Source organism: Saccoglossus kowalevskii, chromosome 8, assembly GCF_978046115.1.
Source record: "Saccoglossus kowalevskii chromosome 8, keSacKowa6.1, whole genome shotgun sequence".
In the NCBI taxonomy this organism is placed as follows: Eukaryota; Metazoa; Hemichordata; class Enteropneusta; family Harrimaniidae; genus Saccoglossus; species Saccoglossus kowalevskii.
Window position 1 is genome coordinate 21,097,885 of NC_140648.1, and position 27,165 is coordinate 21,125,049.

The following is a 27,165-nucleotide window of genomic DNA, read 5'->3' on the forward strand; positions in this document are numbered from 1 at the left end:
GCCGCACAGAATGCTACTTATTAACCACCACGATAACGTATTGAACCAAGGGCACCAAACTGCATTTACTTCGTAGGAATTACTAAATACTACTAAATGCGTTGATTGGCCATGGTTGACTGGCGGTCGGCGCGAAAAGATCACATGATGCCAGTCATAGCAGCTGATCACAGGATCACTCTATTGTTCACAGAGTCGCCTTTGTACTAAGATTTGAAATATGAATGGGACATGGGTATGACATCAGTTTTTACCAACAACGCTCCCTTCAATCAAACTCATATTTTGTGCTCCAATCGGTGACATTCAACGAAGGTAAGTCGACTGAGTCGATAAAATAAAATAACAATGTACTCGCGATATTTCATGTGACTGCATGTGTGTACGCTTCCGGTACATGGGTATGTTTTATTCCGACTACGACCGGCGGTCAATGATTTCTTGTTTATACGAGTAGAACATGTCACTGATCCCATTGTCTCACAATCTTAAATTCGACATTTTAGTGGAACACGCTAAATGTAACTGTTGAATACAACGCCGTTTGTAGTACCGTTAACCGGTACATAACACTGTATGTACACAAGCCTTGCACCGTTGTCAGATTAATCAGCGGACTGCGTGCATCAGGTACTTCAATAATTGCCTTGGTGATGATGAGTGGCACAACGTGTCACATGTAGATCATTCCCTTTATAAACGGATTTGTCCAGTGGACATACTTAAACTGTTTTTATTCGTACGAATTTATAATCGAAAAGAGACTCTTCCCTCCCATGTGTGACGTGTCTCGTGTGATATCGCTGGGACGGGAAACGCCCACATTTATAAATTAACACGATCTATTGTGGCACGTTATCGCTGAATATTAATAATAAGATTCGTACGAATAATTTACAACTTCCTTAGTATAGTCACAACATAGTTGCAATTTGAAAACAGACAACAACTTAACCATAGTGGGTACCTGGCATCAGAGGAAGTGAGATTGTCACAAAATGTAGCAAATCATTTTCAGAATGTTAGATCATTTGATATCGCCAATATAGAAGTTCCTTGTTATGTTCATTGGGGGTTCGATAACTCCTCATACAAATCTTTTTTTCCGCTGCTGTAACTCACTCATTTAAAGATATATAGTCAAGGATCTAAAATGATATATTATAAAAAAAATAAAAAAAAAAATAAAAAAAAAATTTCAACTTTGTGCGCTTTAGTATGTCCTGTCCGGTGTCCTGATTATAATGCACTGTACTGTGTAACTGAATTTCATGGATCAGAGTAAACTTTTGTAGCAGTTGATTTGAACTTTCCCTGGAATTCTAAAAACATGATGTAAACTAGTGTACATCAAATCTACTGACAAGAGTGTTCATCTTTTTAAATATCACACACATGCTGTTGAATGATACATTTATGATTAGTTCTGTGTTCTAAAGGCATTCCGTTTCAGCGCTTTACCATGGTTCTAAACTTGTTTGAATTTTACAGTAAGTGCAGAAAAACAACTTTGAAATATTCCTGAGAACATAGTCAGTGGTGTTAAAGTATACTGACTTTTATAAATTGATATTTTCAGTCATGAAAACTTATACTCTTGGTCATTTTCCCAAGCATGCACCATATTTACTCTATTACAAGCACATCTTCAATGGAAAAAACATATATATATGGTACATATTGGACAATAATAAGTACATGTTCTGGTTATACCTAGTATTTTAATTTTCCAAAATAACCATTCAATTGTTATATTTTGGTGAATATTTTTGTAATTTTTGGTAAAAAGTGATTTTTTTGACTTCTTGTTAAAAACTGCAAGTCCAATTGCTTTAATATTACATACATAGGTACCACATGTGGACTTCTTTCAGATTTGTTTATTTCGTGATGATATCTACAATTCTCTAATTTTGATGAATATTTTTGTCATTTTTGGTAAAAAGTGATATTTTCAAGTTCTTGTTGAAAACAGTCTGATTGCTTTAATACTTAACATATTGTTCATTTTCTAATGATGTCTTCAGTTCTTTAATTAAAATGTGCATTGCTAACAGCAGAGCTATCTCAGCCAACAGGCAGCTTGTTTTTTGTTTTTTTTCCATTTTCAAATTACTGTCATGCATTATTGTCAAATAATTTACATGTTTTTGATGGTTCTGGTTATTACACGGCTTCAATTTTAAATTTATGTTATTGTATGTACTTCAAATAGAACAAATACAGTATTGAGCAAGTATGATTTTTGTATACCTAGAAATAATAAAACTAAAACATTGAAATGTGTATGTATATTGTTATGTTTCTTTGTAGTAATGTAATCTGTTCTGTCAACTCATATGTGATAATCAAAGTTATGCTGTCAATCACAGGTGCAATGGCTGATCTTCTAGGGAGTCAGACTGAACCCCTTATGCCAGTATCCACTGACACATCTGTAGTTGGGAGTATCAATATCGTGGATGGTCCCAACGCGGCTATGACTGTCAAGCAGGGAATCAGGGATTTTTTTCGAAAGTCGTGCACTGTGAAAAACTGGAAGAAGAAATTACCGATCACGATATGGCTTCCAAAATACAAACCAAGCTATTTACTCAATGACTTTATTGCCGGACTAACTGTTGGCTTAACAGTTATTCCACAGGGTTTGGCCTATGCGACAGTAGCTAAGCTGCCTTTGCAAGTGAGTAGCAAAAGTTATTTTCATTTTTCTCATGCTTGAACTTTCCCAATCTGATCTATAATCGGAATCAATATTTGAGTTTTCTTGATTGGTACATTATCTACTGCTGATATGACATACTGAACGCCCGAATACATTTCGTAAACCAAACCCATATATGACTACACATTATACTAATATTAAAACATACTTTATAGATATCATATAATAAATTATTAGTAATTTTAGCCTTTTGTAATATAAATTGTCAGTCATTGGCACAGCTTGTTGCAAATGTCTACATAGTATGGCTTCTTTACAGTAGGGAGTAATTAAGATCATCATATATTATTTCATTCATGACTACAATTATACTTTTTATATGCATAATTAAGTCAAGTTCAAATTGACTACCTGAATGAATGTAAATTCAATTAATTTCTGTGATAGTTTCAGTCTTGTACTGTATTATTTGAGGGGTACTTCCTAACCGTTAAAAAAACGTTTATGAGCACTTGCAGGTTTATTGTCAAATAAAGTAATTTTTCATGCATAACAATGACTTAATAATATAATTAAAATTGCTAATTGATGCAATTAGTGACCTGCCTCATTTTTAACAGGAAAAACTAAATATTTATTGTACTTTACTCTTTAGTGCATATGGAATTTTTGTCACATGAGTGTTGACCTTACATGACCTAAAAGGGGCGTTAGTGCTCTTGAAATAATAATAAAAAAAATGTACTTTAAAGGGGAACCACTCAATCCCTTGGATTGCACCAAGTGCTCATGGGTAATTAACTCCACCTCTGTCCACTAAGTAAATGAATGCTTATCTCCCAACCCCCCTAACGCTAACCCCACAAAACAACAACTGATATAAACATCCTCAGAACGAATTACAATTTGCTTGTTTAAATATAACCACAGTTCCTCTATAGAGATAGATAGAGGGACTGTGATATAACATAGCAATTGAATTTCAAACAAATACAGAACAATCTTCATGTGCCATGATTTGAAACATCGCGCGCTCGGTAATTTATACATCGTCGGAAAAATATGACAAGGAACTAATTCAAGTTGATTATGGCCAACAAGAAAAGGCAGAGTCCACCGGATACACACGACCAGATTGTTGCTAAAGTTTATTTGTCTGTTTCCGTTGCGTCGGTCTATTGACGGTACTGATCTCGTATACCAGTAAACCTGAGAACGAAACTTCCTATGCACATTCTGTATACATACTACTCCTCCAGACTGCTAATATAACAAGCATGAAAACACGAAGTCAAGGACTTCGGTTTTCATATTTCCATCACAAATCGGTAAACAGAACGTGTATTTCCATATAATATTGACTAATTGGTAGAGACGACAATGAAAAAGTTTACTGTATAATCATTAGTAAAGAAAAGTCACTGCGACATCACGGGCTTATCTTGTAACCTGTTTACGACACTAGTGTGGAAAATCAAAATGTACATGGGTGGTACGGCTTGTATCTCGTGTGAGATTTGAGTTCTTGTGATCTGGTGGGTAAAAGTCGGATTGACTTTACAGTCAAAATCAAATGAACAGTGAGGGGGAGAAGAGCGTTCTGTCAAAGCAATTTTACCATAGACCCAATTTTAACGACCAATCTGCAGCGTTGTATTTATTATAAATAAGAATCCAAAAATAGAATAAAAATACACACATACACTCGGTTAAATTTTCTGGACATATATGCGACGCATAAACGAAAACGATCTATTGTAAAAGATATGAATTGGAACTGCCTGTGACGTGTTGTCTGGGCGCGGTTTCGTCCTGCAGTCAAATACAGAAACAAAAACTGTTTTATTTTCCTATGCTAAGGCCTGGTTGTTCATGCATTTCAAGCATGGCGTATTTACTTCTTGTACTCTGTGGTGTGTGCTGTGGAAACATCTTATTTCGTGGTTTTAAGCTGTCGAAGTATTTCACGAAAAATAAAACAAAGGGTAACACCATATGAAGCAGTCAGGCCAATGTCTTGTTGATATCCAAAACTTGAAGACTAATTTAACATTTTTACGGTGATAACAGCTCATTGTCGAAGTGAACCCATTCACGCTAACCACAATAAACATCATACTCTTGAATAGGCGTCAATGACTACGGTAAAATTCGTAAGATTGTGGGTCAGGAGTGAGTGTTGTTTTGACTTGGGTATTGTGTTTTACATTCCAACAGGAGATTTTTGCGCTTTTGGACTCACCGCGAAGTTAAAACCACGCGAATGATTTCTACTTCTACATTCAATTTATTGCAATGGATATCCTACAGCCCGTAACCTAATGTTATTGAAATTGTTTACTGTCTTACATCGTCATGTCCCAGTGTTAGTGATGGTTAGACCATGGAGGTGGTTAGACATAGACAAATTACGTAATGATAATGCTGTTTGTAAACCAACAAGCTTTGTAGATTGAATAAACATCTAGGGGATTTACATTTTCGTTTACTCAAACTGTGATTGACAGGAATTTTGCATACATTAGCCACCATTTTAAACTCGTGATTTTCACTGGTCGCGGCACGTTTCGACCGAAAATAACAACATTTATACATCAAAAGCCCAACCAGACGAGTGTAATCGCTAGCGTACATATTCATGCCCCCGTGGATATGTATTTGGAATCACAGCTTGATCTCCAAACATCGTAAATGGCATATTTCACGGAGCTCCCGCCACGATGTTAGCTGCTTGGTTCGGATTAGCATACTAATACGGTGGCCATCTTGACCCTTATTTATAGTATCGGTTCCCCTTTAACGTATCATGTACCAGTTCAGTCTGTATTTTATAAACAATTTCCTGTCAATCAGTTTTAATGAATACTCAATGTGTGGAATGTTCGGTTGATTCTGTTTCTCAGGCGATTTTGAAGACTTTTTTTTAATACAAGTTTTACAGGATACTGAGGTTCTTGGGTGCGCATCTTTATAAAAAAAATAGTGAAAAAAAGACAATGCGACTGTTTTTATTTTTCTGGATTTATCCTAGACCTGGCATTACGTTTTTTGTCACATTTGGGTCTTCACATATGACTATTGAAAATCATATTGGGTCACTTTTTCTCATGTTGAACCTTGAACCCATGGCTTCACAAATAAATAAATAAATAAATAAATAAATAAATTTAAATAAATAAATAAATAAATAAATTTAAATAAATAAATAAATAAAAGGTTCTCCTTCAGCTCTTCAGTTGGTCTGAATACTTCTGGTTTGGTAAAAGTAGAAATTCCAATAAAAACCTATTAGTGTCTACATCAGCAACATCTTTTTGTAAGTAGAGGAGTTTGAAATAGTATACCAGGTACCGTATGTTTGTTTTTATTATAATGGGAAGTCACATGACTTGTAGAGCATGTTTGTTCGTGACTGTGTTATCATTTTTAGGGGTATATTGTAAAGCACTTTTGTAATTTTATTTAAATTTCACTGAAATATTAATTATCTTTTGGTTTTGGAATTACCTGTAGCTTGAATTAACAAAATTTGCATACCGAGTAAAAGGAATTTTTTTGTTTGTTTTATTTTATAATTGTCTTTTTTATAAGTTAAATTAAATTTTCACAAAAACCTAAAAAATTATTGCAAGGACTGGAAATAATAATATTTGTTTGTCACATCTCATTACCAAAGTTTTTTCAAGACATCCAATTGTTTTCCAGTTTTCTGCAATTAAATATAACTATTATGAATATTATTTTGAGACTTAATAACAATTTAAAAGTTACGTAAAATATAACCAAATGAAACCTGTCTGTATTCAAAGGCGAATAATGTTAAGGGCACCAAACTTGCATAAACATGTAATCTCATAAAAATCCCTTATGGAACTGGATAGCTATCATTTTAATCATTCTATTAGCTTTCAAAATAAGATTTCCTAAACTAACAATTAAATAATAGGGTTTTGTAGTCTAGTGAAATATATACTGTAGAATACTTTATTTTTGCTTGGAATTTATTTTCGCTATTTTCGCTGAAGGCATGATTCCGTGAAAATAAAATCCAGCGAATATACCTTTTTTCCTATATTTACATTAAACTCATCAAAAATCAGTGAAAATAAATTCCAAGCAAAACGCCCAAAAAGCCTTTTCAATGAAAATTAATTCCAGCGAAAATAAAGTATTCCACAGTACATGTATTTTTTTTACTGACTTACAGGTTACTATTAAATCTCAGAGACGCAGTACTTTGAAAAATTATTTATTGTCATTTATCATTTTAATCATTCCATTAGCTTTCAAAATACGATTTCCTAAACTAACAATTAAATAATAGGGTTATGTAGTCTAGTGAAATATATACATGTATTTTTTTTACTGACTCACAGGTTACTATTAAATCTCAGAGACACAGTACTTCGAAAAATTATATTTAACCAGTACTCTAATGTTCATTTTTTTTCAAGCAAAACTTATTCTCAATGTATTTTTACAGTCACATATTAGGTACTGTAAAATACTTATTTTCGCTTGGAATTTATTAATTTTCGCTATTTTCGCTGAAGGAGTCAAAATACCTTTTTCCCTATATTTTACATTTCACTCACCAAAAATCAGTGAAAATAAATTCCATACAAAACACACAAAAAGTCTTTTCAATTCCAACTAAAATATTAAATAAAGTATTTTTATTACAGTATACAAATTTAGAACCCCTAGCACAAATACATGTATATATATGTGCGTACATACATGAATGAAATTAAAATATACAAATTATCTATTTATCATGTATTGTTATTCTGTGTTAATCTTTCTCCATTTGGAATGTTGTGTTTTTATTGTTAAAAGATTCAAACCATTAATGTTGCATTAAAGATATATGGGTCAATTTGATAGTAAATCACAAAAAAAGATGTGTACTGCCAAATGGCGTGTATAATGCAACAGATTGGCTGACTTTGTATTGTATAGTATTGCGGTATTCTTATTTGTTACAAAGGTAACAGCTTTGATGATTTTTACCACATCTTTGTCTGTGTGTCTGATCTATTTAGACAGTGGACCAATCAAATTGGGCGTACTAAGTATTATGCAGCTGCATTAATTAATCATCAAATTGACTGTGTCATACAAAACATTTGGCTGACCACAATGACATGTCGGATAGTTCAATAGGTCAGTGTATGTGATCGGGACGAATAATTTTTTTTTTAAATGTATATAACCTGATTTTAATATTTTAAATGAAGGTACGTTGTCACAAGACAATTTAAATTTTGCTAAATTGACAAATCATTTTGATTTATTAGAAACACATATATAATATTTACTGTCGAATACTTTATTTAAGCTGGAATTTATTTTCGCTGAAAAGGCTTTTTGGGTGTTAGTTTTGTTTGGAATTTATTTTCACTGATTTTTGATGAGTTGAATGTGAAGTATAGGAAAAAAAGTATATTCGCTGGATTTTAGTTTCACTGAAGCATCCATTCAGCAAAAATAGCGAAAATAAATTTCAAGCGAAAATAAAAGTATTCTACAGTATTTTATAAAACTCGAGAAAATTTAAACAAATTCTGGTAAATTTTTTTTCAAAAATTGCAAGCAAAGATTTAAAAATTTGTATTTTTAGTGTCATCAAAATTATGTTTTTATTTTAATTTTTTCATAATACAATGCTGGTCAATCAATAGACCAATCAGATTAGACATACCTACATACCAATGGACCAATCAGAGTAGACATACCTACAAACCGATGTACCAATCAGATTAGACATACCTATATACCTATGGACCAATCAGATAAGACATAACTACAGACCGATGGACCAATCAGATTAGACATACCTACAGACCGATGGACCAATCAAATTAGACATACCTACAGACCGATGGACCAATCAGATTAAATTTCTGAAATAGATCAATGCAACAACACAATAGCTCGTCAATACGCTTTATATCATTGAATTCATAAAATTATTTTTTTACTGTATTTTCTTCCCAGTATGGATTGTACTCTGCCTTCATGGGATGTTTTGTCTACTGTTTACTGGGGACTTCAAAGGACATCACTCTGGGTCCTACCGCTATAATGTCACTAATGGTTGGTCAATTTGGAGGCGAAGAGGACCCAACTACTGGTTTCATTAATCCAATCTATGCAGTCATTTTGACTTTTATATGCGGATGTATACAGCTAGCAATGGGAATTCTCCAACTTGGTAAGTACTCTGGTGAGATTATTTGAGCAAAGGTGTGTGAGGAAGGTTCATCAGATTCTCAAAGCATTGAAATGTGGGAGTTAGAGATTCTCGAAAAGAACAATCAGAATGAACATTCTATTATAGACATGTGGGTGATTTGCAATCTCTCACACCGAGTTCTGTTTTTATGAATATATCTCTGCCACCATTCAATCTTATACTTGTCGTTGAAATGTCGATGCATCACAGTCGGACTATTTCCAAAGATGCCAACACAACATTGTCATGCAGGTGTTCGATTTTCTAATCCAAGGAAAGCATTACACAGGACCTCTTAATTATGGTAACTCTTTTAGCACTAAAGTCGCTACTCACATAATAAAATGCAACATTTTATCCAAAATGTTGATGCATTTTTTCTCAAATCATCAAAACAACAATAGAAAAGTTCATGAAAATAAGAGAAATGTTGGTTGATACTCCCGCTGTACTGTCTTCATACATACTTTGAGGTATCCTCATAATAACCTCATATTCCACTTGATAATATACTATCAGTGTTTCTTCATCTCTCTTCAGGATTTCTTGTCAATTTTATATCGTACCCAGTCATCAATGGATTCACTACATCTGCTGCTGTTACCATAGGAACAGGTCAAATTAAGCATGTACTTGGTATCAAGTATCATGCAAATGATTTTCTTGGTGACGTAGAAGGAATAATTAAAAACATCAAAGATACAAAGTAAGATATGCTCAGAATAATTAAAAAATCAAATTTCCCATATTGTCATGTTTATATTTACGAGTAGTATCTCCATGTATACTTCATATTTCTCATACCATATTTGGAGTTGTCTCCATATTTGACTTTAGTTTACCCATACTTAATATTGCTCATTCCATATTTGGAGTTGTCTCTAAATTTGCCTATAGTTTCCCATACATAATATTTCTCATACATGTACCATATTTGAAGTTGTCTCCATATTTGGCTATAATTTACCCATACTTAATATTGCTCATTCCATATTTGGAGTTGTCTCCATATTTGGCCATGGTTTCCCATACATGATATTTCTCATACCATATTTGGAGTTGTCTCCATATTTGGCTATGGTTTCCCATACATGATATTTCTCATACCATATTTGGAGTTGTCTCCATATTTGGCTATAATTTACCCATACTTAATATTGCTCATTCCATATTTGGAGTTGTCTCCATATTTGGCCATGGTTTCCCATACATGATATTTCTCATACCATATTTGGAGTTGTCTCTATATTTGGCTATGGTTTCCCATACATGATATTTCTCATACCATATTTGGAGTTGTCTCCATATTTGGCTATGGTTTCCTATACGCGATATTTCTCGTACCATATTTGGAGTTGTCTCTATATTTGCCTATAGTTCCCATACATGATATTTCTCATACATGTACCATATTTGGAGTTGTCTCCATATTTGGCTATAATTTACCCATACTTAATATTGCTCATTCCATATTTGGAGTTGTCTCTATATTTGCCTATAGTTTCCCATACATGATATTTCTCATACATGTACCATATTTGGAGTTGTCTCCATATTTGGCTATAATTTACCCATACTTAATATTGCTCATTCCATATTTGGAGTTGTCTCCATATTTGGCTATGGTTTCCCATACATATTATTTCTCATACCATATTTGGAGTTGTCTCCATATTTGGCTATGGTTTCCCATACATGATATTTCTCATACCATATTTGGAGTTGTCTCCATATTTGGCTATAATTTACCCATACTTAATATTGCTCATTCCATATTTGGAGTTGTCTCCATATTTGGCCATGGTTTCCCATACATGATATTTCTCATACCATATTTGGAGTTTTCTCCATATTTGGCTATGGTTTCCCATACATGATATTTCTCATACCATATTTGGAGTTGTCTCCATATTTGGCTATGGTTTCCTATACATGATATTTCTCGTACCATATTTGGAGTTGTCTCCATATTTGGCTATGGTTTCCCATACATGATATTTCTCATACCATATTTGAAGTTGTCTCCATATTTGGCTATGGTTTCCCATACATGATATTTCTCGTACCATATTTGGAGTTGTTTCCATATTTGGCTATGGTTTCCCATACATGATATTTCTCATACATGTACCATATTTGGAGTTGTCTCCATATTTGGTTATAATTTCCCCATACATGATTTTGCTCATTTCATATTTAGAGTTGTCTCTATATTTGGCTATAATTTCTCCATACTTGATATTGCTCATTCCATATTTAGAATTGTCGCCATATTTGGCTATAGTTTTCCCATACTTGATATTGCCCCTTCCATATTTGGCATTATCTCCATATTTGGTAATGGTATCCCATTCTTGCTACTGTTGTGTGATTTTTCTGATCATTTATAAAGAAATTTAAATATTATTATAGTCATACTCAATTTACGCAACAAAACATAAACAAATTTGTTTTAATAGATAAAGTAACAGGATTTACAAAATTTATATTTTTGTTGTTACTATTGTGAATTCTGCTATTTCTGTAATCACAGGGCAGGGCTTTGATTTATTTACAGTCTATGGGATTTACTGATGGCTGCTGTCTGTTTTGTAATACTCATTGTTTTAAAGGTAATACACACATGTTCATTACTATTTGGGTATTACATGCAATATACACAACATGTTAATGTTCTTGGAGAGTGTGAAAGATTTTCCATCCAATTTTACACTGCAATAAAATATATAAAATGCTGAAGAATACTGCAGAATACTGAAAAATGCCTTTAAATAGATTCCTCCCAAAATGCTATATTTGCAAGTACAATATTGAGCTTTTCAGGTGGGGAGCAGGTGAAAATAATTATATTATTTATATTATGTTTGGGAAAGTTTTCTATGTTCTTTTTACCAAAAATTTCAAGTGCAAATTATTTTTAGTTTTCATCGGCATAGTCAGGTGAGTGTATGTTAACACAAGTCTTACAGGAATCCCTAAATGTCCAGTGCCATGCGCATATACATGTACTGTAAAATGACTAATTTTCACTGCGTTTAAATTTCCCTGATTTACCATTTCAGGCATATTCAGTGGGTTTCAAAATTCACGGTTTTATCATTTAGATAATGTGTTCTATGCTAAATTTTAAATATTCACTGGCTTTTAATTTTAAATAGCGCATTTTCCAGTCAGCGAAATAAGCAAAATTAAAACCCAATGAATAATTAACCCCTTTACACAATGTGTACTATCCTCGTGGAGCGGGCACATGGTGGCAAAGCATAAAGGAAACACACGTACACACAGTTGGCTGAATATCAAATGAACACCAGTTCAAGTTTATTCAATTACTTATATAGGCTCTTAATTTATGCATACAATTCATTCAGGTGGGAATTTAAACTAGATCACTACACTATGTACACAGAACAATAGGAGATTCAACTGGATTTCATATCATGTTTTATTTATCTTGAACTTATGCATATTAATTAGCTGATTATCATAACAATTAATGCATTTGAATATTTCTGTTTCACATCATACTATCAAAAATAGAATTCACTGCAACTGTCAAGTTTGAGCTTTGACCCTTTCACTGCAATTGTTAACTGTTGTAACCCATATGTGTAATTGTCCTGTTCGAAAATTGTCATGTTTTCATAATAATGTGTAAAATTAGTAAAATAAAAATAAAGTGAAAAATAATGTATTTCACAGTACTTAAAATATCTTCCTAAAAACGGCATATTCCTGAAATGTTAAATTCTCTGTGTGGTAAAATATTAACCTTGATCAACTTGGTAGATTCGTATTGGCACCTGAAATTTGTTGCTTTGCTAAATATTTGTCAAAATTTGTGCCAAATAATGCTTTGCATAACATCACTGTATTTACGGTAAATCCTTTAAAGATCATATTATACATAGCCTGAAAATATCTAACGTGGCAATACCAGACCAGCACATTTTTAAAGAATTGTTTGGAAAGCCAATTTGTTAATCTACCACCAGCTGTTAAAACTAGAATGCTTGACAAACAAAACCAAACGCATTTTGTCATTTAACTTTTTTTTTTCAATTCAATTTTCAACATTCAACTCGACAAAAATTAAGCAAAATAAATTCAATACAAAACATCCAAAAAGTGTTTCCAGCGAAAAATAGTTCTCACTAAAATAAAGTATTTTACGTTAATAAAAAATGAATTTTTATTATACACATGTTATACATTCTCTGATTTGCCTGATCATGATTTTTTTAGAAAAAAACAAAAGTATTCCTAAAATTCTTAAATCTGTGACAGTTTCAATTAAAAAACGCATTTTGTGGTTTTTCATTTCATCATAACTGTTGAATATAAATGCAAACATGCATTCAAAAAAATTTTCTATTTTAATTTCTTTCTTTTTTAATTTTCTTTGCAATAATAATTTTGTCTTCATATATGTGATTGTCCACAGATTTTAAAAACCAAAGTGTCAAAATGGGAACATGATTCATGTGAAGATGAAGACTTGTCATTGGCCAAAAAAATATTGTGGAAAGTCCTATGGTTGATAGGAACAGGTACAGTGAATAAATAAATTTATAAAAATAATAAAAACTTTCACTCGCTCTCTCATTATTGATGTCTAATAAAATACTCACTCACTCACTCACTCACACACACATACACTCACAAACTCACACACTCACACATACACTCACACACTCACTCACTCACTCACTCACACATACACTCACAAACTCACTCACTCACTCACTCACTCACTCACTCACTCACTCACTCACTCACTCACTCACTCACTCACTCACTCATTCACACATACACTCACAAACTCACTCACTCACACACTCACACACTCACCTGCACAGTCACACACTCACTCACATGCTCCACTTACACACTCACTCACCTCATTAACTCGCTCACTCTCGCTCATTCACTCTCTTTATACTCACACACCTCACTCTCTTACTCACACACCTCACTCACTCACTCACTCACTCACTCACTCACTCACTCACTCACTCACTCACTCACTCACTCACATTAACTCAATAACCCAATAGAGAAGGCATTTTTCTGTTTTTGCAGTTTCTGCCATTGATCCAGTTCAACTGGTCATTTAATTACATTGTGTATTGATTTATTTCACAGCACGGAATGCAGTGGTCGTGATAACTGCCGCTCTGTTTGCATGGTCTCTACATGCTTCAGGCCATCATCCATTCACATTGGTAGGTGAGATACCAGCAGGCTTGCCGCATTTCGAGCCTCCAGATTTCAACGATCCAAGTCAAAATATTACCTCAAACGAAATTGTCAAAGTGAGTAGAAATAATTTTCAGTAACATTTTATTTATAGATATTAACACTTAATAACAAGCATTTATGACCAAAATTTTGATGTCACAATTTTATACGTTTTTCTCTAATTTTTGACTACACAGTCATAATTTTCTACTGTTATTAATCTGAACATTCCCAAAAAAATATGAACAAAATTAATCAGGTTTATTTTGATTTTGATGTCAAAGGGTAAAAGGTCAAGGGTTAAAGGTGAATCCTTAAAACATCTATATAAACTCCCTGGCTTGAGCAACTCAAGGCGCATTGGAACTAAACATACCCATATTGCAATTTCTACCCAACCAGGAACTTGTACGTATTTACTCTTAGGTGGAAATTTAAAAGTATTCCATAAGGATAGCAATTTTACGGCTTGCAAATTTAAAGTAAATTGTAATTCTATATAGAAATGTGATGCAACTATAATTTAAACAAACTTGATGCAAATGACCTTGAGGAATTATGACAATAAATTATGTTTGATTTGGTGATCATTAATAACAGCGTTTCTGTATAGTTCAGGCAAGTATTTCCAGGATTTGTTGCTATAGCAACTGATTTTATCAGTTTTCTTGGTGATCACAATATTCAGTGGGAGGTGTTTTGCATATGTCTCCTGGGGCATACATCCTGGTATTTTCACTGCCTGGCAAACATCACGGTGAAAACAAAGGCCGAAAATTGTACTATGGAATAATTGTATATGTTAGGTTGCTCAGGCTTTTACTTCAAAGTAGAATTTTTGCTGTTTCCTTGGCTTTAGCTGTTTTCATCGGCTCTTTCATCGGCGTTCCACAACAGCTTGTGCAGTGGCCATAGAAATACATGGTACGCTGGTGTACATCTTAGCAGCATAGAGCGTTTTGTGATGTAGTTCTGCCCCAATACAAAGGGAAATGCAACATTAATAGGTGTAGTTGAATTTCACTATATTAAGTTACTCTTATTCAACCTCACAGGAGTTGAATGTTGGTATTGTAATAGTACCATTAATTGGATTCCTAGAAAGCATAGCCATAGGAAAGGCATTTGGTAAGTATACGTATACAAATACACCCACATGATGCTATGAATGTCCATGCTTTCTACTGTCACTCGAATGGTTTAAATACTGTACATGGTCTATTACCGGTAGTAGTGCATACACTTTGCATAAATAACAGAGTTGCTTATAATAAGGCATATTTTAATCACACACTGTCTCAGTCTACAGTAAAATGTAAATTTTTGGTTCTTGTGCCCTCCTATTGGAGCTGTGCTTAAGACATAAAGCAAATATGGTATATTTTCACCAAAAAGAAGAGAAAATGTCACCAGACACTCTTAAAACAGCTTTAAATATTATTTAATTGAAGGAAAATAGTTTGACACATTGTTGTTTTCACTTGTTGCCGCATACTAATGACACAGTCTGTGCTACTTTTTACAGCACGAGAGAACAAATATAAAATAGATTCAAATCAAGAACTGATTGCACTTGGTAAGTTGCTAGTTGTATTTTATGTATTTTAGTTACTTGCTAGTTATCTCTTATTAGTCCCCGTTCGGACAAAGTCCGAAAACGGGGACTTATAATTCAGTCTCCATCCGTCCGTGTGTCCGTGCGTCCGTCCGGAGTCATATCTCAGAATCTCGGGGACCGATTCCGTTCATTCTTTGCATGTGCCTAGTACTTTATGTGGGACATGTGCACATGCAGTGGTTTAGCGATTCGATTCAAAATGGCCGACTGGCAGCCATCTTGTTTTTTGAAAATGTTGTATTTTGGACATGCTTTGTCAGTTTTCATTCAAACTTGGTACATAGATTATACATGTTAGTATCATGTCCATGATGATTTATTTCACAATTGGATCAAAGATGACCGACTGGCAGCCATCTTGTTTTTTGAAAATGTCGTATTTTGGACATGCTTTGTCAGTTTTCATTCAAACTTGGTACATAGATTATACATATTAGTATACATGTCCATGATGATTTATTTCACAATTGGATCAAAGATGGCCGACTGGCAGCCATCTTGTTTTTTGAAAATGTCGTATTTTGGACATGCTTTGTCAGTTTTCATTCAAATTTAGTACATAGATCATACATGTTAAGATACATGTCCCTGACCGTCCGTGAGTTCCTGAGTCTGTCCGTCTGACCGTCCGTCTGTTCGTGCGTCAGTCTATCCAACGTCATATTTCAGAATCCTGTGGACCGATTCCGTTCATTCTTTGCATGTGCCTAGTACCTTATGTGGGACATATGCACATGCAGTGGCTTAGCGATTCGATTCAAAATGGCCGACTGGCAACCATCTTGTTTTTTGAAAATGTTGTATTTTGGACATGCTTTGTCAGTTGTCATTCAAACTTGGTACATAGATTATACATGTTAGGATACATGTCCATGACGACTTATTTCGCAATTGGATCAAAGATGGTCGACTGGCAGGCATCTTGTTTTTTGAAAATGTCGTATTTTGGACATGCTTTGTCAGTTTTCATTCAAATTTAGTACATAGATCATACATGTTAAGATACATGTCCCTGACCGTCCGTGAGTTCCTGAGTCTGTCCGTCTGACCGTCCGTCTGTTCGTGTGTCAGTCTATCCAACGTCATATTTCAGAATCCTGTGGACCGATTCCGTTCATTCTTTGCATGTGCCTAGTACCTTATGTGGGACATATGCACATGCAGTGGCTTAGCGATTCGATTCAAAATGGCCGACTGGCAACCATCTTGTTTTTTGAAAATGTTGTATTTTGGACATGCTTTGTCAGTTGTCATTCAAACTTGGTACATAGATTATACATGTTAGGATACATGTCCATGACGACTTATTTCGCAATTGGATCAAAGATGGTCGACTGGCAGGCATCTTGTTTTTGTTTTTTTATGCAGTATCTTGAACGTGCTCTGTCAGTTTTCACATTTGGCACATACATGTACTTTATACATGTTAGGATGCATGTCCATGACAATTTGTTTCAAAATCTGGTCAAGGATGGCCGATTGACAACCATCTGACTTTTTGGTCTTACTACTATATTTCCACAATTTATGTACCATTTTCATTCGTATTTGGCACATACATCATACATATCAGTGTGTTTCATAATCAGATCAAAGATGGCTGAATAACGGCTGTTTTTATTTCAGCCATATTACTATAACACAAAACACCTGTTTTGATGTAAATACATGTAAACAATCTGTTGTATACACCACTTGAAACTCAAGTTTCAAAGACACGCTCGCGACAACCCCTCCACTTTAATATGACGAGCACAAAGAGAACTTAACGAGGACTGTGTCATTTTCAATGACTTGTTATTATAGTAAGTTGCTCGTTATGTCTTTTAATTATGGTGCTGATCACATGCAACAGTATAACTGTCTGTAAATATTGATTGAGGCTGTTTTCATCTAAAACCAAACACTGGAGATTGTTGGATCCAATGAAAGATTCAGAAACTATGGCAAGATGTTTCACTATTTCCAAAGTGGCTTCTTCAGGGGTGTAGATCTACAAGGTGGCAATTCACTTTCCACCTTGTTAATCTAAAGCCCTGATGGCAGCCATTTTGGTCATGGTGAAATACCTGCAATTACCCAAACATCTATCCTCAAAGCTGTTATTGGTTAAAGCACCTCATGTATTTATTGTCTATGTATGTTTAAACATTTATTTGTTAAGCGGTTGATCATTAGAGATTTGGGGAACTATACGACTGCACTGTGCATTTTTGAAAAATAAATGTCCACCAGTCAATTTTGAATAAGATTTGTAAAACAAAAAGAAGTGCATCAAGGTCCCATATTAGAACAAAATTCATTGAAGCACAACTGAGATGCAGTTCTGAAACTGCAAAAATATTCAATTCAGATGCATTTTTAGATGTGCATATTAATCCCAAGTTTATATGATATGAATTTTGAGTTATGAGTTTTCAAACACATGGGTAAATCAGAAACGGAAACATAGGTGAATCGAACATTGAATAGAGACAAATAAACTCTAACCTTTACGCCAATCACACCATATGTTTACTATTTTATCGCATGTATCTTGCAAAAACCTTGTGATTGTTCCTTGAACTCAATTGACTATGACATCACTGACTGACAGTCTCCTAGAAGGCCAAAACATGGAATGTTTGCCGACTACGAAATGTATTTTGGTAATAACTGTTTGAAATTATCGTAAATTCAAATGTTTCCGCAATATACCAATCTATGATTGTATACTCCAGGTATTTATCTTAGTGGTTCAGAATATTCGTCCAGCTTAAAGAATGAAAATGTACATTATATTAAAAAAAAAAAAACATTTGTATTGATATTCTAATGATGAAATGAACACAACTAACATTTAACATAGAGTTTTCTTATAGATTGCTGAATTATTCCAGTGATGGTTATTTGAAAGTCAAAAAAAAAAACTATTTATTTATGAAATTATGAACCTCAATTGAATGTATTTTTTCCATTTTTCAAATTAAACTGTTAATGCTTGTACAGTATGCCTTAAATTTTCTACATTTTCACTAGTCTGGTGTGCTTGTCATCGGATACCCAATTGCTTCCACTTATTCACTTAGTAAATAGATAATCTGAAGTGTCTGTAATAAAAGTAGATATAGTGTATGGCATCATGACATAACACTATAGGGGGTAATATTTTGTAGTAGTACATGTATCCAATAACAGAGATTTAAAACTGTTTGTTTCCACTCTCTGACCTCCACTGTTATTTCCCAACAGGTGGTGCTAATGTGTTCAGTTCATTTATTTCCTCATATCCTGTTACAGGCAGTTTTTCAAGGTAAGTTTTGTTTGATATATATTTTTGGACAAAAATTATACAATTTTTAGGAGGATATATCATACATGCCAAAAGTTGCTGGTACAAACCTTACATTCCGAAAATATCTAAATAATAATAGCCAGGCTATTTAATGAATAAGAATTTTTTCAATCCATGGCAACATGAATCCACGGAAAGTGTGGTTCCTATACATTCAAATTAGAAGATCAAAAGATTTGTTTGATTGACATTAACTTAACTGTTTATTGACACTGGTGGGTATGGGACATCTATAATCCAAAGGTAGTTTCAAAAAGCCTTAGGAATTTGGTGCTATATGCAAGCTTTGAGATGAGATTTTTTTTGACATGATACATGTATGGAAACCAATAAGTGGTGTATTTACGGTAGTAACAGTTACATTGTTTTGTATTTCAGGACTGCTGTGAACTCACAGAGTGGTGTAAAGACTCCACTGGGTGGTGTATTTACGGGTAGTTTAGTATTACTAGCATTAGGTCTACTTACACCACAGTTTCAGTACATTCCACAGGCTGCCTTGGCCTCTGTCATCATAACAGCAGTAGCACAGATGGTTGATTGCAAAATTGTTTTAAAATTATGGAAAGTTAAAAGTAAGTTTTTCTCAGTTATTATTAATTAATTGTTATTCAAAATAAAAATTGACGCGATGCATAAATTGTATTGGATTATTCATTTGTTTTGTTTTTTAATAGAAAACACTCGTTCATTTAACAATGATGTATTCTGCATAATGTGGTTTGTGTACACTGTATCAGAAAGTAATTGTTTCCATGGAAACTTCAAATTTTTAGTTTCTCTTCAAACATGCTTTTGTTTCATGATCCAATTCAAGGTGGATGGCAGCCATTTTAGTGCTAAAAATTTATCAAACTCATGCATTTCTGCACCTCGATTTGATTCAAAATGGCTGACTGATGGCATATGTTGTTTTTAGAGCTATATTGGTAACAAGGCTGGACTTGTCATGTTCAAACTTTAGATATACCGGTATGTTATGTACCCGGTAACACATTTGTATCTGTTTTAGAATCTGATTCAAGATGGTTGATTGTCATTTTCATGCTAGAGATGCATCATGGGTAGAATAATGGAAGGATTCACACAAATAAAATGGCTGCACTTTGTATCTTGTCTATCACGTCAATAATGTCAACAGTCACTAAACCTGGATATGGACTTGTCATTAACAATAAATTGTCTCTTTTCATTCATTTGATTGAAATGTTTAATGAGCAAAAATTGAGTATTTGTAATAATTTTCAAATTTTTCTCATATTTACTGGCGAGCCAAATTCTTTCCAAAACCTTACATACTTGCATTAGGAGTTGCACGTCTGAAATAGACTAAAAATTCATGACGTCTTACATCTCAAATAAAAATACTTATATTTTTGAATGTTACATTATTTTGATAAATTTGTTCTTTCCAGAACTAGACTTGTTGCCGCTCTTTGCCACATTTATAATTTCGCTGCTACTCGGTATCGAGATAGGAATCATTGTCGGTATTGCATTAGATTTGTTGATAGTACTTTACAAGACAGCCAGACCCAAAATACAGGTTTGTTACAAATCAAATGTATTCATTTTGTGATATCTACTATCTGTTAGTGTTACTGAATATTTCATTACTGGCCAGACCATACCACAGATGTATTGTAGAAAGATTTTATGTTGTAAGGATATTCATTAGTTTGTGTAGGAAACTATAAATACTATACTTATTCTTTTCACCACCAGACTTTCTTGCCCAAATTTTTTCTGCACTTTTTTCGTATATTCTTCAATATTTCTGGAAATGAACCCTAATTTTTGGAGTCAACAGACAAAATCTGAGTTAATTTTCAGTTTTTACTCAAAAAATTTGCTTATTTTTGTCCCGATATTCTGAAGGAAAGTGCAGACTATTTTGTGAATTTGTAATGAAAAGAAGGAACTGATGGTGAAAAGGTTAAATTTTCATTCATTTATTAGTAAAATAAACAAAGATAAAACGCAGGTAATAATTTATACCTGCACAATATATCTTGCCTTGTTTGTTTTTCAGTGTCAATCAATATTTGGACAGACTTATCATGAAAGATTCATCTCTTCCATAACCTTTTTTACCTTTATAAAGCCAAAGTCAACATTATTTGTCACTTTTTCACCTAATAAACCCACAAATTTTTATATTTTGGTCTGGAATTTACTCTCACAACTCGTAGAAAAATAAATAAAAAACAAAAAGTTCACCATAAGTTTAACAAAAAAAATAACATGGGTAATATATGGGTAAAGTAGGTCAACCTATGTACTGGATAGTAAAGTCAAAAAATAAAAGTATTTTGTATGGCAAGATAAATGTAAAACATTATGATTATATTTTTGACAGGTTGTTTCCCGGGAAATACTGGTTATAAAAGTTGGACATGGAATTCACTTTCCAGCTGTGGAACATATTACAACATCGGTGCTTGAATATGGTCTTGGAGACGAGGACGATATAGAACGTGCTTTACCAAAAGCTGTTATTTTAGATTGTTCACATGTAGATACGGTAGATTATACAACAATACAGGTGTGTGTACATTGTTCATATTGTTATTTATTGTTATAGACCGACAGGCTACCATAATGCTATTTTGTTAGAGCGCCCTCTATCAGTAGGATATTAAGGTTAGGTTAGGTTAGGGAGTTCGAAGGTCAGTTATCTTGGAGTTCAGATGTACTGTAAAGGGGTTAATTATTCACTTGGTTTTAATTTTGCTTATTTCGCTGACTGGAAAATGTGCTAAATTAAAACGCAGTGAATATGTAAAATTGAGCATCGAACCAATTATTTAAATGATAAAACCGTGAATTTAAAACCCACTGAATATGCCTGAAATGCTAAGTTAGTGAAATTTGAACCAGGTGAAAAGTAGTCATTTTACGATAAACCTTCATGTTTAAGCATTAAACAAGTTCTACAAAACATAAACCGTAGCGGATTTGAATCGATAACATACAACACACATATATTAATTTCAAACAAACTCCACAAAATGTAAATTAAAATTAATTAGGTATTAGGTGGACTACATATTTTAATTCCTGTGTGACATAAGTTTTTGAATGTTGTGTTTGTTTTCTGATCTAATCGTAAATTTTGACATATTCACTAATAATCTATACGTAATTATCCATGGCTTTATGCTGTAGTATCAGTGACATCATACGAGAGGGCCAAATCCATATAGCAGAAACACTTTCTCCATTTTTAGCCTCAATATGTAGACATTCTATTCATTCTATATTTCCATGTTTATAGGGTATGACTGAATTATTATACGAATACAGAGATGCAGGAGTTAAACTAGTCTTTGCAGCTTTGGAGGTACAATACACATACATACAGACTATTAGAATCTTATTATGAACTGCAGTTTGTATTACAATGTTGCAACTTTATGAATACATTAACCTTTGACCTTGTTTACTTATAGCAATCAATACGCGAAGTGTTTTTGTTGGCTGATATCTCAGGATTTACAACATATGGTAATGTAAATGATGCAGTAAGTGCATTAGTAGGTAAGTTTGAACTCATAATTTTCATTCATAAAGTACAATGTGTCACTGTGGTTCTTGTCAAAAACCAAATTCAAATTAATTGTTTTTGTGGCAGTCATGTCCATCATTTCGTCTTATGGTATTATGAAAATAATTAATGCTAACAATTGTTTTAAAAATACAGAACGTTGTGACAAATATTAACCCCAACAGTCATTGTTTTTTCAATATAGGAACACCTTGTTGATTATTGTGTTATAAAACCCTGCCCAAGGTAGTTGGGATTGTGAGATAAAACATTATTGACTTCAGTAGAGATAAGAAAAATACTTTATTGATATAAATAGTTTGTTAGAATAAAAGATTCTGTTTACTTAGATGGCAGTGCATTGATCATAAGTGAAGATAACTGGCAGAGTGATCCTAGTCACAGTGAGTTCTAAGTCAGTCAGCATGAAATGGTGATCCAGCGGTGGGATCAGTGCTTTAAAGATTACTCCTAGATTGAGTAGTGGTGTTATTTATATAGATCTATCAGTAATAGTTGTTACCAAGCATAATAATATGATTTATTATTATACATCTGATTGTGTATCTCCATAAGTTGAACCCAGGTTTCAGCATCATACCTTATTCGGAAATACAAATTTCAAATATGGAATTATTATGCAATACTTCTAAGATGGTGGATGTGTTTTAATACAATGTGTAAAGCAAAAAAAAGATCTGCTATAGATCTGCACCTCTACCATCCAGTCATGTGGTTCATGCACAAAGCAATTACAAGATGTATAATAGTAACATTTCATGAGGATACCACTTGTTATGCATAACTTTGCTGCATGTTGATGGCGCCACTGCTATGACTTTGTGCATAATTTGTGAAATCCTCCTTGTAAACTCAAAGGATTACCGTGTTCATGATATTATCCAAGGTGATGACAGCATGTGCGTTTTTTAGAAAGCAAATCTCAAGTGTTTGACTGTCCCGGTTATGTCTCCTTCTTAATCTATGTAGAACACTGGGCTGTATTACAAACTACTTACTCTTGTTTTATTCAATATTCAAAATTGAAAAATTTAATCGGAGAGGTGTACACAATGTATTCAAATATACACACAATATAATCAAATCTTAGATTCGTACTCAATACATTCGAATGTGCACACTATTCACAGTTACACACATTATATTTAAATCTGAGAGAAGTACACAATACATTCGAATGTGCATACAATATAATCAAATCTGAGAGAAGTACACAATACATTCGATTGTGCATAACATATAATCAAATCTGGGAGTTGTAAACAATACATTCGAATGTTCACACTATTCACACTATGTATTCAAAAAATCTCAGTGTGTTTTCAAATTTTCAATCAAAGTGTTGGATGAAATATAGTAGTGAAACACTTGAATTACCATTTCTGAATTGTGAAGATTAGAATAATTCAATTGTTGAATCTTAGGCAAAGTTTATTTCATAAATTATTCAAAATGAACTGTTACAAAACATTCATTTGGTGCGGGGGAAAAGGAAAGCTCTATGTAAATGCATGTCATAATATATTCATCACCAGTAAGGCAGTTATGTGAGCACTCAGAAATTAAATTTTACCTACACTGAAACACAAAGTAATGTGGTGTGAAAAATTGTGTTTAATAATTGATATTGATATTTTTAATTCTTGGTGTATGGACAGCCATACACTCTTCGGTAATTTGAAACAGTAAAGCATGATGTTAAGATTGTCTAAACATTTAAAAGCAAAATTATTATTGAGGGGCTCTGGGTGCTCACGAACCTGCATTTGCATGTACGTCGACCATAATTTGGTTAAATCTTGTTATAAAAAGTAGATCTATGTACAAATTAAAACAAATTACCATGGGACAAGTGTGAATAACGTTTGCATTTTGATTAATATTCCAAAATATGATTAATATGATAATTGTTGGAAAATGACGTGCGTAACTATGGGTGTCCTTGGGTTAATATATTATTGCATATGGCATGCCTAGTACATCTGGTACGAAGCTTGTGTATTGGATAAGGTGACAATCAGCATGACTCATCCTGCTAAAAGCTTTAATTATGTGTTTTTAATTCACTTATCTGATGTGTTCCATAATTAGTATGAGTCGAAAGTGAATTAAAAATAGTTTTGTTTGGTTGAAGATTAGCGGATTTAGCAAATGAGTAATTAATGATTTGACTGTATTGACGATCGTCGTGAAATCTTTTATTAATGTTCGATGATATTTTTTTATTTCAACAGATGAGTTTGGTGAACAGCTCCAACACGACCCAAACCGACGACTGTTAGACGTCAATTCTGATTCATCTACCAAACAGAAGTCGTATTCTGGGACGGATAATAAGTGATTTCTAGACTACAGCTTGCTCCTGCTATTGCTTAATAATCACCTCTCACTTGAGCACATTGTTGTGTGCACAGTCGCTAATATCTAATTCAGGTGCACTTGTAATGAGGTGCTTCATCCTGTGGTGGCACTCAGGTTTGTCAATTGACTTTCCGTCCAGTTGAATCATATCAAGTACACCTTCTCAACTGCAATTGTAATTTATCAGCATGTAGTCTGTTATTTGTTTCTGGTTCTTTAGCAACAGGACGTCATTTACTTCCCAAGTTAAAACGCACAGAACTTGTTAAGGTTTGGTAATAAAGTCGTGAGAAGAGAGAAAAGTTGGCATAGCTCATAATATACAAGTCTAAACAATATTATAATTCAGTCTTTGCGGAAAAGAAACTTAGCACAGTACTTCTGCATCAGATATGGCACGTACGTGTTTTATAAGGCAGCTTTTTTGTATCTGTAATGAACACACATTTACGTAATTGGTTTAATGAATTATTGATTGTGTAATTCCCGTTTGACCTTCATGACATTACCTACGCGAAATTTTAATGAAATAACCTTGTTCAAGATCTTCCTAATTTCTTAACCTTATGATGTCAGTATTTGATTACAATATATAAGCGATATTCATATAATTGAAAGAACATTGGCCTGGTATTAAGTATAATGTATGAAACTGGAAATTATTCATCATGATAATACGAATACTGACACAAAACATGCATTATCTGATAGGACATGTGTACATCTTATAAGTTCAATTTCAAACATGATTTTCAGGACCACGAATATATTAGAACTAAAATACTTACAAAAATATAAATGGGCGACAATAAAATGAAATTCATTATTTTGACATGACATACAATCAATCTTGTTTATAGATTGGAAGAAGGCGTAAAATTAAATTGAGAATTTAACAAATTATTCACCAAGCTGATGGTGGCTTGAAATACTCTGATAGGATTCTATATAAGAATATATTGTGTGTTTTACCATAAATCAACGAAATCTACTTAATCTACTCGTGGAAGGTTAGTCTGTCATGAGCTAATTAGACATTCAGCTAAAAAAAATCTTACAGAATTTATATCACTTTTTATTATCGCCAAATTTTACGTGGCATTCCAACGAGTGATCAAATGTGATCATCTAATAGAATGTGCAATTGAATGAAATACGAATATATGTACATTTGTAATATCTATGTAATGCACATTTTTAACAATATAAGAAGATTTTCCTTTATTGAGCGTGCTGAGCATTGTGTACATGCAGAAGAGGTAAATAACGCATGAGCACACATTTAGGAATACGAACAGGTTCAACTGCATGACCAAACCCTTGAAAGTGAAATTCAACGCCGGTATAGTGCTTGTATAATGTATATATTACCTCAGACAACCAAGATTTTACGTTACGTGTGTTTACAGAAAGAGGCTGCAGTTATTTTTAGAATGAAAGAACTACTTACAATGTAGTATACACTCAGTGTGGGTTACAGCAATGAATCAATAAATATATTTCTGAATCTGATGTTACGAATTTTATTTTATCTGGTGTGGTTTCCGATGGGTTATTTCATAGAGACCATTTGAAAATGTGTATTTAGAATTTACAATATTTAAAACTCGTGAAATGTGTAGCATATTAATCGTACTGAGGTCTGTGGTGCGAGGGCGTACGGGTTATTGTGCTCTGAGAAAAGACTTGCAAAAAAGGCATACTTTAATCCCAGGAGGCACATTGAAATTTAACACGATACACGTTATGTTGAATCTGGATACACTGTTCCTGTGCCCTGGGGTGTCTGAATATTGTTTTGATCTGTGGACATTCGTCAATGCTATTTTGTACATATTTCATATATACTAAATGAAAAATGATTACACAACTTAAACAGATGTCGATTTGAATGACATTGCTTGCAAACATTTGTTATTTTGACGTCACACAAACGTGTGCCGCTAGAGGGCGCGATTTACAGGAGCACTGTACTAATACGCGCACGGTAACGTATAGCTTTCACCGCCATTCGTACAAGAAGTGTCCTGAATATACATCCTAAATGTGTTTAGAGGTGATTTCCGACCGAGAAAAACTAGATATTTTTTGCCTTGCATTTTATACCCCTAAACTTGCCTCCCCCATATGTACGTGTACA

General features: G+C 33.5%; 1 protein-coding gene across 2 annotated transcripts; it reads left to right on the plus strand.

Moving 5' to 3' along the window:
• Positions 1–26,537, plus strand: LOC102807331 (sodium-independent sulfate anion transporter-like). 2 transcript variants are annotated; one of them, XM_085502331.1, is made up of 17 exons: positions 1–315; positions 2,373–2,683; positions 8,666–8,882; positions 9,444–9,609; positions 11,461–11,515; positions 13,348–13,453; positions 14,049–14,218; positions 15,200–15,272; positions 15,670–15,720; positions 18,994–19,054; positions 19,475–19,671; positions 20,512–20,642; positions 21,456–21,641; positions 22,374–22,439; positions 22,549–22,636; positions 22,994–23,047; positions 24,899–26,537. In XM_085502331.1, the coding sequence occupies exons 1-17, from the start codon at positions 225–227 to the stop codon at positions 25,003–25,005; spliced, it is 2,130 nt and encodes a 709-aa protein (XP_085358457.1). In that variant the 5' UTR covers positions 1–224; the 3' UTR covers positions 25,006–26,537. The 2 variants fall into 2 exon arrangements, with proteins under 2 accessions (XP_085358457.1, XP_006821318.1); XM_006821255.3 differs by lacking the exon at positions 22,994–23,047.
• The last annotated feature ends 628 nt before the right edge of the window (positions 26,538–27,165 follow it).

What these genes read in the sequence shown, in the direction of transcription:
- LOC102807331 (XM_085502331.1), top strand. Translation starts at nt 225, where the DNA reads ATGGGACATGGGTATGACATCAGTTTTTACCAACAACGCTCCCTTCAA. An exon ending in TAGTCTTTGCAGCTTTGGAG is followed by an intron (nt 22,440 to 22,548) that starts GTACAATACACA and finishes GTTTACTTATAG; the next exon opens with CAATCAATACGCGAAGTGTT. An exon ending in GCAGAGTGATCCTAGTCACA is followed by an intron (nt 23,048 to 24,898) that starts GTGAGTTCTAAG and finishes TTATTTCAACAG; the next exon opens with ATGAGTTTGGTGAACAGCTC.